Below are 13,858 nucleotides of genomic sequence, written 5' to 3' on the forward strand. Positions count from 1 at the left end.
ATAGACAACTATGGGGACCAGAGACAATTAAAACATAGAGACTCCACAAGTGGTAAAGACATGAGAACCATAAAGTAATTAAACTCCTAGTAACTAGAACAAGCATTAATGACAACTAGAAACCATAAATGTATTAAAAACATGGACACTTGCATCTTGGACTCTTCAGTAAATTCGTGCTCCGGCTTTGACTAGCAAATAATCACCTCGGGATATCACCAAATAATCAAGGAAATAGTTTAGATTAGTCCCCATCGGTATGTTTGTTGGTCCGTTTCTAGAGAAATAGAGCTTAATCGGCCAAGTTAGGAATCGGTAACTTCTTAGTCGGCATCTTGGTCATTAGCCTTCATGTCGACATCTTCATTACCGATCCACCACAGCAAGTTATAACCAAAATCGATTTTGGTGTGAATGAACACCGATGTTGTTGGAATTGCCGACGGAACCAAGTTGAAGCTCAAGGATTGTTCCGATGAGCCGGATGCTCCCATATCAAAAAATTCCAAGCGCAAACGAAGCATGCTTCCAGATCAGATACATGCACCAGAAGGCGATCTTGGATTGATAAAATCAGATATATGGGATTAGGATAGACAGCCCCCACGAACAGCTGTTTAGATAGTAGCCATTTCTGACATATTTTTTTCCCTTTCTTGTTTCCCTCCAAAAGTTCATAACGGAGTATCCGGTTAGCCTTCGCTATTTTGACGCGTAGTTGTCATGTATGATGTTTTTGGGGGTAATTTGAATAATAGTTTAAAGTTTAGTACGAACGCCAAATTATAATTTCCACTTTCTCTATAAAAAAAAAACAAATAAATAGGCTCTTTTATTGATCGAGAAAGCATTGTTCCTTCCTCTCTCTTCCTTCTTTTTTTTTTTTTTTTTGTCTTTTCGGGTAAGCGCTCACGCGGCAATGGGAATCGTCCTGGTGGCTTCGCCTTCTTCCCGTCTTCCGTTTAATTTTCAAGAAGAAAATCATGGATTGCTCGGTCAACTATTGAAGAAGCTGAGGAGGAATTTCTCGAAGATTGCTTTCAATACCTTTCTTTGAACTGATGATTCAAATGGATCGACAAATAAATGAAAAGAGACGGCCTTGGTCAGCTCGCGTTCAATCACGGTGGTCAATGTGGTGGCTCAGCATCTGCGTGTCATAATTAGAAGTATCAAGCAGATAGGTCGATTACAATATGATTCGATCTATATTGACTCATTTAACTCGTTTTGATTCATTTTATTGTAGTATATATCTAACGATCTCTACCCGACCCAACTCATAACCTACTCGATCCGTATTACTTAAAAACTTCTATATTTAACCAAATTATGTAATATTTATTTCTTATAATTTGTTTAGAAAAATGATATTATTAAAACACTTTCATGAATGCAAATTTAATGAAATTCTTTTAATTTTTTCAAAATGTTTATTTTTCTAAATAATAATAATAATAATTTCTTTTTAATATTAAACATTATTATAAAATTATATCAAAATTTTAGTTTTTTTATTGTTTTTTGAAAATTACTTTTTTATTTTATTTTCCTTTTTTGTTGTCGCGGCAAGGGGACGACGGCGAAGGAAGGCAGCTATCGGCGGATGGTGTTCGGAGGCAACAGATGGCGGCGGTCGGTAGAGCCGACAATATGGGTCATATGCCCATTTTCTGACTCATTTTGAGAAGACCCCACTCTATATGGGTAACTCACTTTTTTCCTAAAATGGGATAAAATGGGTTGAAAAAACTAAAGTCCAAAAAACAGGTTAAAATATGGGTTATCTTTTTTACCCATATTTTAACCCATTTTTCAACTCTATGTCACTCGAAAAAAGGCGAACCCCACGCTTTGGAAGCCATTGGAGTCTTCATCTCTATTTCCTTCTTCTTCACGGAGTCCGAGAGTAACGAACACAGAGGAAGATCACTCGACGGAGACTACTTCCGCCGCGACAGCCACCTACGAGCATCTAGCTCGTCCGGAGGTCATTGTTCAATCTTTACGCGTCCGGAGGCGGTGACATGACACTTTGCCGCCGGATGTTCGACGAAATGCCCCAAAGAGATGTCGTGTCGTGGACTGTCCTCATCACTGCATACACGAAGGTTAGGAGGTTCGATGATGTCTTGACGGCGTTCGAGCGGATGTTGCTGTTCGAGTTAAACCCGAATCGGGTGGTCACGATGGTGAATGTGTTGGCTGCTTGTTCGAGTGTTCGTGAGGTCGCCGGCCTCGGACGGAGGAGGGAGGAGGAGTCGTAGAGGGGGAGGAGGGAGGAGGAAGGAGGAAGGAGGAAGGAGGAAAAAATAAAAAAAGAAAAAAGAAAACGCTTAAGAAATACGGGGTCGGTATGGGTTGGGTCGGGTATGAGTCATAAAATTTGTATTGTATAGAAATGGGTCAAAACGGGTTATATGGGTCAATATGGGTCGGACCATATTCGACCCGACCCAAACCTGACCCGACCCACCCGTTTGACACCTCTAGCGGTCGGGGTGGCGGACGGCAAAGCGAACAACAACATTAGCAGCTTTTATATTTTTCAAATTTATTATTAATTTTTCTTTCTTTTTTTTACTTATTAAAAAATAATCAAAATGAAAATTAATATATATTGACAAATGGATTGGGCTAGCCTTGCCTAGCTTAATGGGTTGTAAATGGGCTTGTCTATTTACAACCCACATATAATTAGGTTAACCCATTAATAACCCATTTTATAGAATTTGATTAACCCATTAATAACCCATTTTATAGAATTTGATTAACCCATATTTGACCCATTTTATTGAAAATGGGTCAAATATGGGTTATCAGTCCATATTGACACATCTAGTCATTCTTATTAGTTTGGTCAAATGAGGCATTTTGCGATAAAAATGCCCTTGATCATGGTGTGAAATACAGGGCTTGACATGCGCCATGTTGTCGTAGAGATTTGTGCTATCAGTGAGACAGGTTGATCGAGATTAGAGCTTCACTTATTTCGTGAAAAATCTAACATTCTTGAAAAATAATTTCAGGAAAATGATGATATTTTTTGGCATTTGGCTAAAGTCTGAAAATGAACTGGAAAATATTTTCCGTCATTAAGTGCGAAAATTTCGATTTGATTTTTTGCATGTCAATTAGATGAAAGTTGCTAACATGGACCCGACTGTCTTACGTGGTACGATTGGAATCAACATAGACAATTTTTGTAATTAAAAACAAATCTGATTTTTTATAATTATTTTTTTCCCTCTTCTTTCCACCTCTGCTGGTCACCGGCCACAAGCGAGGCTCGACCTCGCCCCAAGCTGCCAACCTAGCTCACCGAATCTGGCAAGGGGGAGCCTCTTCCGAGGTTGGCAAGGCTTGTCCCTCACCGGTGGCCGTCTACTGCCGGAAGAAGAATAAAGAAAAGAAAAAAGGAAAATATTTTAAAAAATTCCAATTCTTTAGAAATAGTTAAAAAGAAAATGAATGTGAAGGGTGGACAAAAAACAAATGAGGAAAAATGTTTTCTTCTTGAAAAGAAAATATTTTCCCTACTTTTGAACGTTATTTTTTCATGAGTGAAAAATGTTTTGTTTAACTAGCTTATTTTCAGTGAATCAAACATCGAAAAATCCAAAAAAATTACTTTTTTGAAATTATTTTTCGCGAAATAATTCTGGTACCGTAAATGATTTTGTGTCATAGAACAAAATCAGATGAACAAAAAAGTATTTCTGTTTGGAATGATTTTTCGCGTAAATTATTTTTCGCGAAAATTATTTTTTGAAATGATTTTGTCTAGACCTGCAAAGCAATGATTCCGTTTATCTGATTCTGTGTCATAGAACAAAAAATGATGAGAATCATGTTTGGTACCATAAATGATTTTGATTTTGATTCCGCTCTCGGAAACATTTTTGGAGCAAAAACAATAACAAAAAAAGTTGGCTCTAGAAAAAGAATTACTTTTGATAATCACAAAATAGAATGAAGTCCCACATTTTTCACTTTTCCCTTTCAATTTTCTCATCACTTTTCACTTGACCTAAAACCATAAAAAACTAACCCGAAATCACTTTTTAAGCTTAAAAACAATCACTTTTTGATATCCATTCGTTGTGATTTCGTGTAGGCCTACGAAGGCTTGAGCTAATCTGAAATCACACACTAACCCAACATGGTCTACCTTTTTTTAAGCTTAAAATGACTCATTACGACAGGACAATTATACGGAATGACACGAAAAAAATATTATAGGCAATATGTTATATAAGAGAATCAATATGAATCAATCTTAAATTAAAAATACTTACGTAATTATTTGACTTAAATAACAAAAATTGAGAAGAGAAATTATTTTAGGGAATAAAATTTTGTGCAGTTACAAAACCCTTTTTGTTCCAGGAACGGAAATTTTATGCAATTACCAAATACGTTTTGATTCTCTAAAACTCATTTAGGGAATATAATAAGAAAAAAAAAATTCTAATTAGAATCACTTTTAATCAAAATCGTTGCCATGCGAGCCCTAAGTGATCGGCTTTGGTTATTTTGAAAATAATGCCCCACGCGTTCCTTCGACAACAAAAGTTTTAGAGTGCAAGGGCACGACGCCCACACTATTTTAGAAGGAACTAGACGTGTCGGTGGGCCGGGTTGGGCCGGATCTGATGTAGGTTGGACTCGGTTCGAAACCAATCATCGCCAAGATCGGCCCGGCCCGAGCCGACTAGATACCCGAATCATACAAGACATTCGGTTGGTCCGGATCGGGTCGGGTTGGTGGCCTTTTTTTTTTTAAACGACGAATTTGAATACGACCAAGATATTTTGACCAAAAAAATAACACGTCCAACATATAATTCGGGATCCTCAATACCCCCTCCCCCCACCCTTCCCTTTGTAAGTAAAGCGAAGAATTTGAGCCCCCCCCCCAAAAAAAAAAAAGAGTAAAGCAAAGAAAGGAAAGGTGAAGATAAGGTCGAACTCCAAAGCCTCGCCCCAAATTCACGTCACTTGCTCCTCCAATCCCTCGCCAAAACGCTGCCGTTTTGCCGACTATCAACTCCTCTCCTCTCCTCTCCTCTCACGCGCTCCTGAAATCCCCGTCACTCCGAATCAAGAACCCACAGCTTTGGAAACTCTCTCACCTCTTCTTCTTCTTCCTCCTCAGTCTCTCCGTTAGATTCTGAGGTCATTACTCACACACTGCACCCCCATTGATTCCAGTCGCTCCGCTCGAAGAACCCAGAAAGAAGGACGTATTGGGGAAATAGAAGATCGATATGGCGGTGTCGGACGCGGTGATGGGGAACCCGACGCGATCTACGTGGCGGTGATCGCGGCGATCAAGGCGTACGGGCCGTAGCTTGGGCGGCGGGCTCGTGCTGGTCCTCCCCACGGCGGTGGTGGGGCTCATCCTTGTCGCCACGCTGACGTGGGACGTCTCCCAGAAGGCCGCCCACGCGATCGCCAGGGACGACGACCGCGCCCACGAGGTTTCCTGCAAGGGCGGGCGGCATCCGCTGGCACGGCATTGCCGTCAAGTCCCCGGCCTCCCAGGTCCGGTTCCGCCTCCCCCGGCAGCAGCTGCAGCCGCCGCCGTCGCGGCCGCTCTGTCAATAGGACATCAATTTGCACTCTTTCTGGGATGGACTTTTTAAGTTTCGGACCTGAGTTAGTCTAATGGTACTGGCCCATATTGAAACAGTACTAATGTCCGGCCCAAAAATTCCCTAAATTTTCGGGCTGGCGCGGTCCTTTTGACAGCCCAAGGAGGAACAAATTCCCTCTTCCGCTTCCACAATTTCTTCGATTTCTTTTTCCTTTTTTCTTTCTCTTTGAATAAGGGAAGTTTCCGTCCCTTTTGATGTATTAGTATCTGAACGTGTACCCCGCAATCTGAAACTAGCATTGATCTGCTTCTCTGTCGTCGCCGTAGCTCCGAAGTTCTCGTCAATTTCAGAAGCGATCCAGATATACTTTTGCCGGTTTTTCCTGGGGATGGTGATCATTGATCCTTCCTCTCCGGTCAGCACCGATTCAGACACCGTGAGTGGAGGAAAGGTGAGTACTACGTTTTTGTGAGCACGAGCTGACCGAGCTGGATCTTTTTTTAGTAAAAAAATCGATGGAATTAATGATGTTTCTATTGAGATCCAGATAGGTTTCTGCCTATTTTTCCCGAGAAAGGTGTTCGCAAGGCCTTCCTCTGCGGCCAGCACTGATTCAGACACGAAGAGCGGAGGGAAGGTGAGTACTCATTTGTTTCTGGAAGCAATGATATTTCTACTGGGGACGAAGTGGTTCGAGATTATGTGGGAATTGCATGTATGCTTTCTGGATTCAGTCGAACATTTGTTTTTAGCTGCAGAAATAGGCTGATCATTTTGCGAGCTTCTTGTTTTTGAGTTAACAAAGGTGGAATCATGCGTAATTTCACAGCGATTACTGCTGGAGCTGAAATTGAAGGTCAAGTCTCGCCCTTACGACAAAATCAAAAGGAAAGCCATGCGAGTTCTATCACTATCGCATCTAGGTACAGCCTTCTTTCCTCCGTGGATATTCAACTCGTTGGTCGAACTTCTATCCCAGCATCAGACTCGATCTGCCGATTTCCCAGTACATTGTAGAGAGACAGAGCCTTGTCAATTTGACGCTGTCGTCCAACTGTTCCTCTTTGCTTTTCCTGTATATTATGCAGGTATAGATACTGCTCGCTTTGATGGAAAAGAAGAGACGCTGACGCTCGTTGGCCATATTAATACAGTTGAGGTGTTGTTCGAACTGCGGAAGATTTGCGCCATAGACATTTTGAGCGTGGCCATTCTGGCTGCACGAAATGATACCGTTCCTACAACAGGTTTGTGCATACATCAACACATGCCCTCGACATATGTAGAGGATAAAGGCGTAAATAAGTCGAGGTCTTTTTGGAAAGAATTACCAAAAAATCTTAACCTATTGCAATTGTGTTAATTCAGTCCTACATTTTTTTTTGCCATTTCAATCTCAAACCTTTTGCATTTGTGCTAATTCAGTCCATTTGGCCGGTTGATACTGACGTATTTAACAATTTTTTTGAATCTTCTATAACTTTTTTAGTTTTTCTTCCCCCTAGACTTGGGGCCGAGACGCCCTCACGGGGCTAAGTCCAAAAAAAAAAAAAAACACACAAAAGAAAATATAAAATATAAAATAGAAAAAGTATTAAATTATCATTAAAAAAAAGTCCACGTGAGCACCGATAGAGTCTATGTCAACACCGGTCGGGCAAATGGGGCATAAATGAGACTAAATTGGTATAATTGTAATAGGTTTAGAACTTTTTTGGTAATTCTTCATTCTTTTGGCATTGAAATCTTTGGAGGAACTGATACGCCGTGAAAGTGACTTATTCGATGAACATGAAAATCACTCTTGTTAAATCGACAACGTTTTCACTGATTAAGAGGACCAAGTATTCGATCGTTAAGCCTTGTTAAGGTATGCTTCCTCGAGTAATGCGATTGAATGCTTCTGGTTCAGTTCAGAAGGCCAATGATTCTTGGAAAAATACAGAAAAAAAAAAAAAAAACACCTGTGGATGATTCCCCGAGGCTCACATTCCCTTATCCCTATCTGTGGGGTGCTTCTGCACTGGATGCTTGCATTCCTCTTTGATCTCTCGGGTTGTTAAGATTATGTCAGTAGCTTAAATCAGCGTTGTCCTAGTAAATAGATCGGGAAGAATGGAACGAGACTTTGAGGCGTGTATATGCTATCCTTAAAGGATTATTGCTCCATAAAGTTGCTAACAGTTATTGCTAAATATGTTTCAGGATATAACAAAGTCTCAAATGAGAATACCAATAGCAATTTTAGTATTTCTCAAAGAACTCTCAAAAGAAAATAGTTGGAGAACAAATACTATAATTTATTAAAAACAAAAGAAAATTTTGAAGTAAATATTGAACAAGAACTGTTGAATTTATAAAAACGAAACCCTTTTGTGAATAGAAAAACTATTTTGAAAGGACACAACTTTTCATGTTATAAAAACCGTCAATTAATAAAACAAGGCGCCTCTTTGTTGGTTTTATAAACAAACTATCAGCAATCCTCCATTTTGTTTGTACAACAACATTACAAAAATAAAATTTTAAAAATACACAACCAAAATTTTCATAAAATATATACGTACTTGAAGGTTTTTTTTTAGTTAAACCTTTATTTAGTGAAAGTATCTTAAAATTCTATAAAAATTACAAATAAATGTAACTTTAAAACTGTTAATTTAATAATAGAATCGAATATACTTCTCATATACTAATTTCTTGTTTGAACAAAAAATCTATAATTTACTTTGCACTATTGTAACCTTGTGCTTGTTCTTGTTTCATGAGTTATCTCTAAAATAATGCTAACTTTCATAAGTAGTGGCACCACATCTATCATGTGATTTTGTTTGGAAAAACTACCTAAAAAATTATAAACTTATTGCAATTGTGGAGTCAAATTTTTCATACCACCGCTTAGGAGATAGCTTAAGCTCATAAAGAGATATAACTAATTTACATATTTTTCTTTTATTTTCAAGAAGAACAAAACCATCCGGTTGTTTTATGTAAATTTTCTTAATTAAATTTTGGAAGAAAAAATATTGTTTTGATATCCATTTGATGGATGCAAAGATGATGAATGGATGCTAATGCAAAAAGATTTCGAATAATTATTATACATATTACAAGAGCATCAATATCAAAATATTCTATCCGTTCTTTTTGTCTATACCCGAGGCCACCCTAGCCTTGAAAGCTTGGATGTAACCATCATAATTATATTTTCTCCTAAAAATCTATTTGCACCCAATAAATTTAAATCTTTTTTGTAAATCTACCAATACATAGTACTATTGGACATAGTTGAGTCCCTATGATGATTTATAGCTTCTTTCCAAAAATGACTATCTCTAGAAGACATAGCATCATTAAAACTTTTAAGATCATCTTCTAGATTTAATAATAAGTAATATTTATTTACCACATTGCTTCTCTTTGGTTCAGTCATGTGTTTAGAATCATTTGTTTCTTTCTCATGTACTTGTGTCTCTTGTATCTTGTATTTGAAATATTCTTAATAATTTCAAAACTTGCAGAACATTTATTGTCAAGAATTCAACATCTCTTGATTCTACGATAACATTGGATTGACTCTAAATCAAGAAGCCTATAAGCTCTACTATATCCAAAAAAAAAAAACATTTTTGATACCTCTAGAACCAAGTTTTGCTCTCTTAGGATCACATACTCTACAATATGCTAAGTACCTGCACTTTAAGATATGTCAAATTTGGTTTTCTATCTTTCCACAATCCATAAGGGCTAATGTTATTTCTCCAAGGTGATATTCTATCATGAATGTAACGTGCAGTAAGAATTGCCTCTCCCCATAGATTAATTGATAGCTCTGAATTTGAAAGTATACAATTAACCATTTTTCCCGAAGACATATTCTCTCTCTCAGCCAAAGCTTTTTGTTGTGGAGTGTATAGAGTTGAAACATGATGAATAATACCATGTTCTTTAAAAAAAATGAAAATTCATTTAATAATTATTGTCACCTCTATCTAAATGCTTCATCTTTTGATCTTAGAAGATGAACAAATAAATACCTACTGCAATATATCCACAAAAGCAATGAAATACCTTTTACCACCACGAGCTAACCTACCATTAAATTCTCATATCTCATATATCATTATGCACCAAAAGTAATAAATTTGAATGTCTTTTAACACTAGGAGATGTTTTCCTTGTTGATATAGATGTGGACTGAATTCACATTTATCAATTCTATCATAAATCAAGCCTAATATTTTCATATTCTTTAAATAACAAAAATTTAAATTTGCTAATTTATTCTGCCATAAAAAGAAAACTTAACAATATAAGCAGAAAAAGTAGACTTGCTATTATTCTTGATACTAAGTCGATACATGCCATCACTAGCATAACCCTTTCAAGTGAACAACTCATTTTTTCACCGGATAACCTTATCAGATTCAAACAAAACCCGAAATCTCTTTTTACGAAGTAAATCAACAAAAACTAAGTTCTTCCTAATTTGGATACAAACAACACATTAAGAAGGGTAACATTCTTTCCGGAATTAAAATCTATATCCATTGTGCCTCTGCCAGCAACCTTTGCAAGTTGTTATTTCCCATTTGGACCTCTTGAATATTCGTGTTAACAGCCTCTTCAATATGCTTGCATATTATTTGTCCTTGCACATATGGACCGTTGCCCTAGAATCTAACCACCAATGAGATTTGACGAAAGTAATATTGACTTCAGAAACCATGGTCACAAAATCATCAATTTTTTCAGAAATATTCATGTTATGGCCGCAAAAGTCTTTCTGACTATATTAGCATTTGCCTTGACCGTTGATGTGTTCTTGTCCTTAGATGTGTTTTTGCGGTACCTATACTCTTTTGCATAGTATGCCTGCTTGCCACAAACAAAACAGTCACCCTTTTTATTCTTTTGTGTCTTCTTATTATGCCCTTTCTTGACTTACAAGTCTAGTGATTTTTGGATTGAAATCCGTTTCACTTGATAACGCACCTTGGTCCCATATATAATAAAATTATAACATAAACATGACTCTTCCTCAATTCGAAAATGTTCATCAAGTTCCTCCAAAGCGATGTCCTCTGACTTTTGCAGCATCATTTTTCCATAATCATTATAACTTGGAGGCAATTTTGCAATGAAAGGATTCTGGAATGTTAATTTTTTTGGGCATGAATTTGTTGTTGACAAGCACTTTCCATTCATAGACTAGCTCCAATAAGCGTTTTGCATCAACAAATTGAAAATCAAAATATTTTGTAATCAAATAGTTATTGGTACTTTGCTCCTTTGCATTGTGTTTGAATTCAAGTGCATTCCATATGTCTCTAGCAAATGTCATCTTAGTGAATAAATCATATTAATGATCAGACACTGTTTTCAGATTATGTACCCGACAAAGCAGCCCGTCATCTTTATGTTTCTTCTTCTCCTTGTTGACTCTTTCAATTGCTTCTGCATTTGGCTGTCATTCTTCAATGGTAGGCTTTGATCCATCATATTGGATCCAAAATGTAAGAAATCTTCAAAGAGGTGAGAAGAAATAGCGTCTTGTCTCTCCAACAAGCAGAGTTGTTGCCATCAAAGCAGTCTAGTTTCACCATATTTTGATTCATGACTTTGATCGACTCTAACTCCATTGATGTTCAAAGAATTCCTAAAAAGTGTTAGTAAAATAGATTGAGAAGAATGAAATCAGACTTTGATGTGTGAATATACTATCTTTAAGGAATTGTTTGCCCTATAAAGTTGTTAATGGTTACTAACAAAAATCCTCTAAGATATATCAAAGTATCGTGTGAGAATATCGTATAACAATTCCAGTATTTCTCTAAGAACTCTCAAAAGAAAACAATTATAGAATAAATGCTGTAGTATTTGAAGGACAAAATAAGTTACCTCTTTGTTTGTTTTACAATCAAACTATCAACGGTCCTAGCAAAAGAAAGGTTTCGGACTTGCTATATGTTTCTTAAATCTCGCTCTGTTAAGTTCCTTTGCCTTGTCATTTTTATTCTGTTTCTTTTTAAATATGTGCAGAGAGAATCACCGAGTTAATACTCATGGAGGATACTGACCTGGAAACGAAGAGATCAGGGATACGGATATGTGAAGAGGAACAAGAACAGTCGGAGAAGCAGCAAGAAGACCACCCACCACCAGGACAAGCCGATTCTCGCATTTCTCGGGAAGAGGAATCACCTCTTTCTCATCCTCCTCCTCCTCCTCCTCCGTCTCTCCCTCTTGCTTCCGAGGTTCGACCTTCATCCTCGGCAGTCTCACATCCGTCTCACGAAATGTCAGATCAGTTGCAAGCCGCTCCTGATCAGGTGCCTGAACTTTCATCCCCATTTGCTCCATCATCTTCGCACATTTTCCGGACTGAAAGCCCCGCAGAAATGCCAGCACAGTCGAGCATTTCTGGGGGAGCTTGCCTTCCCAAGGACATGAAACTTATGGAGGAAGAGGGACTGGGTCGGCACGATCAGCTTTATGACTCTGCCGTCCACCACCTCCCTTTCAGTGATTGAACCTTATTTTCGCCGTTCTTGTACTAGACATCACCCGTGCACACTCCCGACGGTTGTGTTGAACTTCTGGTCTTTGCATTGACAGGGCATCAATGGCATTGGTGAGTCCAAGAGGGGTTACGACCTTCATACCGGAGAACAGGCCAGCCGCCTCAAGGAGATGGAAGACGCTGCCATCATGCTGTGTAACCAGGTGGAGGAGCTGGAGGCCAAGTTGTCAATGGCCAACATGTCGGAGCGCCGTCTAATGGATATGCATGATAGGACGAAGAGGGAATTGGCTCTTATGCGAGAGAAAATGGACGAGGGGGATCGTCGGATCGACTACTTAGAAACTGCGGTTTCCAGATACCAGAACAGGATTGTTGTAGCCGAAGCAGAGAAGGAGAAAGCAGAAGAGAGGGTGCGCAGGGCTAGCGCCGAGGGAGGAACCATGAGTGCACCTCGTCCGAGCCCTGCTGATCCAAGGAGTACCCCCCGGAGTTTTGTTCCTTCTCCTAGTCCTCGTCTCACGGACGTGGAGGTGTCCAAGGAAAGCGCTCTTTTTCCTGAACTCGCTTATTTGGACTGACGTCGAAAAATAAGAGGATTTGAACTGTTCACGTGAATATTCGTCCAGAAGTTTACAATTTATATTAGGTTCGGGGTTTAGATAGGTTATTTATTTTTGGGTACTTATACAGGAGCATCGGATTTATTTTCGCCAGTTTCATTCACCACTTTGTATATCCCTTCCGTTGTCTTTACCTTGATATTAATAATACATAAGCGATTACTGATTAAGCGTTTAAAAAGATGGAGTGATTTTACAATGCAGTAGAACTGCTGTTTCAATTCCTAAAACAAGAAATTAAGGGTAGTCGATGAATTGTAGAGCAAAAAGATCATTCACAGAAAAGTGTAGAGCTCTCGGATTTATTGTTTTAACGGGTTTTTGGGACGATTCCCGATAGAAAGTAAAGTAAATGGCAAAACATAAACATAACACTAAAGTGCGATAAAGATAAGTGTTGATAAGATAAATTGCGGAGCAAAAGATAAGCGTTGTTTTTTTATGATTGATCCGGTCCTTAACAAATAGTCATTTCCGACTATTTATAGCCTAGTACAAGGTAAAACCGTTGTTTGCAGTTATTCTCGTGAACCTTACCCCTAAGTTCTCGAATTGGCTTTGATGACTGCTCTCTTTATCCTTTAAACAGTTTGAAGCACTAACTTTAATTGCTCTGCAAAATTATCGACGTGACGGACCAAATTCATGGTGTCACCGACGTTCATGTTTAATCGAGCATCGGTTTGCCGTGCTCTCCGCGACCAAAGTATTTTCCCATGGGCTTCACAATCTCTCCGTGGGCTCTATAACTACTTAAGGCCCAAGCCGATTTTCAATATCAACAAACAAATAATTAAAATCCTTTACTTTTCATTTCTAATCACCCCTAAAAAGCATAGTGTAATTTCTATCCCAACCTCACTGATCCTCGGCCAACATGACCTGTATCATTCGTGAGTTTTCTTGCTCGGAAAACATAAATAGTGGAGGACCACACCACGATTTCCGGCAGCAAGAAAGGCCTGTGCTGAAGTCTAAGCATTGCTTTCTTTTTTTTTTTTAAATTTCCGTTGGAGCTGACATTTCTATTTCCTTTTCCTTTTCTTTCTATATTTCGAGGCTCTGTTTGGAAAGGGAGGAAAAACAGGGGAACAAAAATGAGTGAGAAATCC

The 13,858-nt window shown here is 38.4% G+C and overlaps 1 protein-coding gene and 1 pseudogene across 1 annotated transcript; both read left to right on the plus strand.

Moving 5' to 3' along the window:
- The first annotated feature begins 4,942 nt into the window (after window positions 1-4,942).
- On the plus strand, window positions 4,943-5,622 carry LOC115731034 (annotated as a pseudogene).
- Window positions 5,623-5,806: 184 nt separating this feature from the next.
- Window positions 5,807-12,773, plus strand: LOC115738992 (bromodomain adjacent to zinc finger domain protein 2A-like). Its single transcript, XM_030671839.2, has 6 exons — window positions 5,807-6,051; window positions 6,148-6,237; window positions 6,430-6,523; window positions 6,689-6,847; window positions 11,643-12,125; window positions 12,219-12,773. The coding sequence occupies exons 1-6, from the start codon at window positions 5,989-5,991 to the stop codon at window positions 12,236-12,238; spliced, it is 909 nt and encodes a 302-aa protein (XP_030527699.2). The 5' UTR covers window positions 5,807-5,988; the 3' UTR covers window positions 12,239-12,773.
- Window positions 12,774-13,858: the final 1,085 nt, after the last annotated feature.

The sequence above is a fragment of the Rhodamnia argentea genome, chromosome 2 (genome assembly GCF_020921035.1).
Source record: "Rhodamnia argentea isolate NSW1041297 chromosome 2, ASM2092103v1, whole genome shotgun sequence".
NCBI classification, from domain to species: Eukaryota; Viridiplantae; Streptophyta; class Magnoliopsida; order Myrtales; family Myrtaceae; genus Rhodamnia; species Rhodamnia argentea.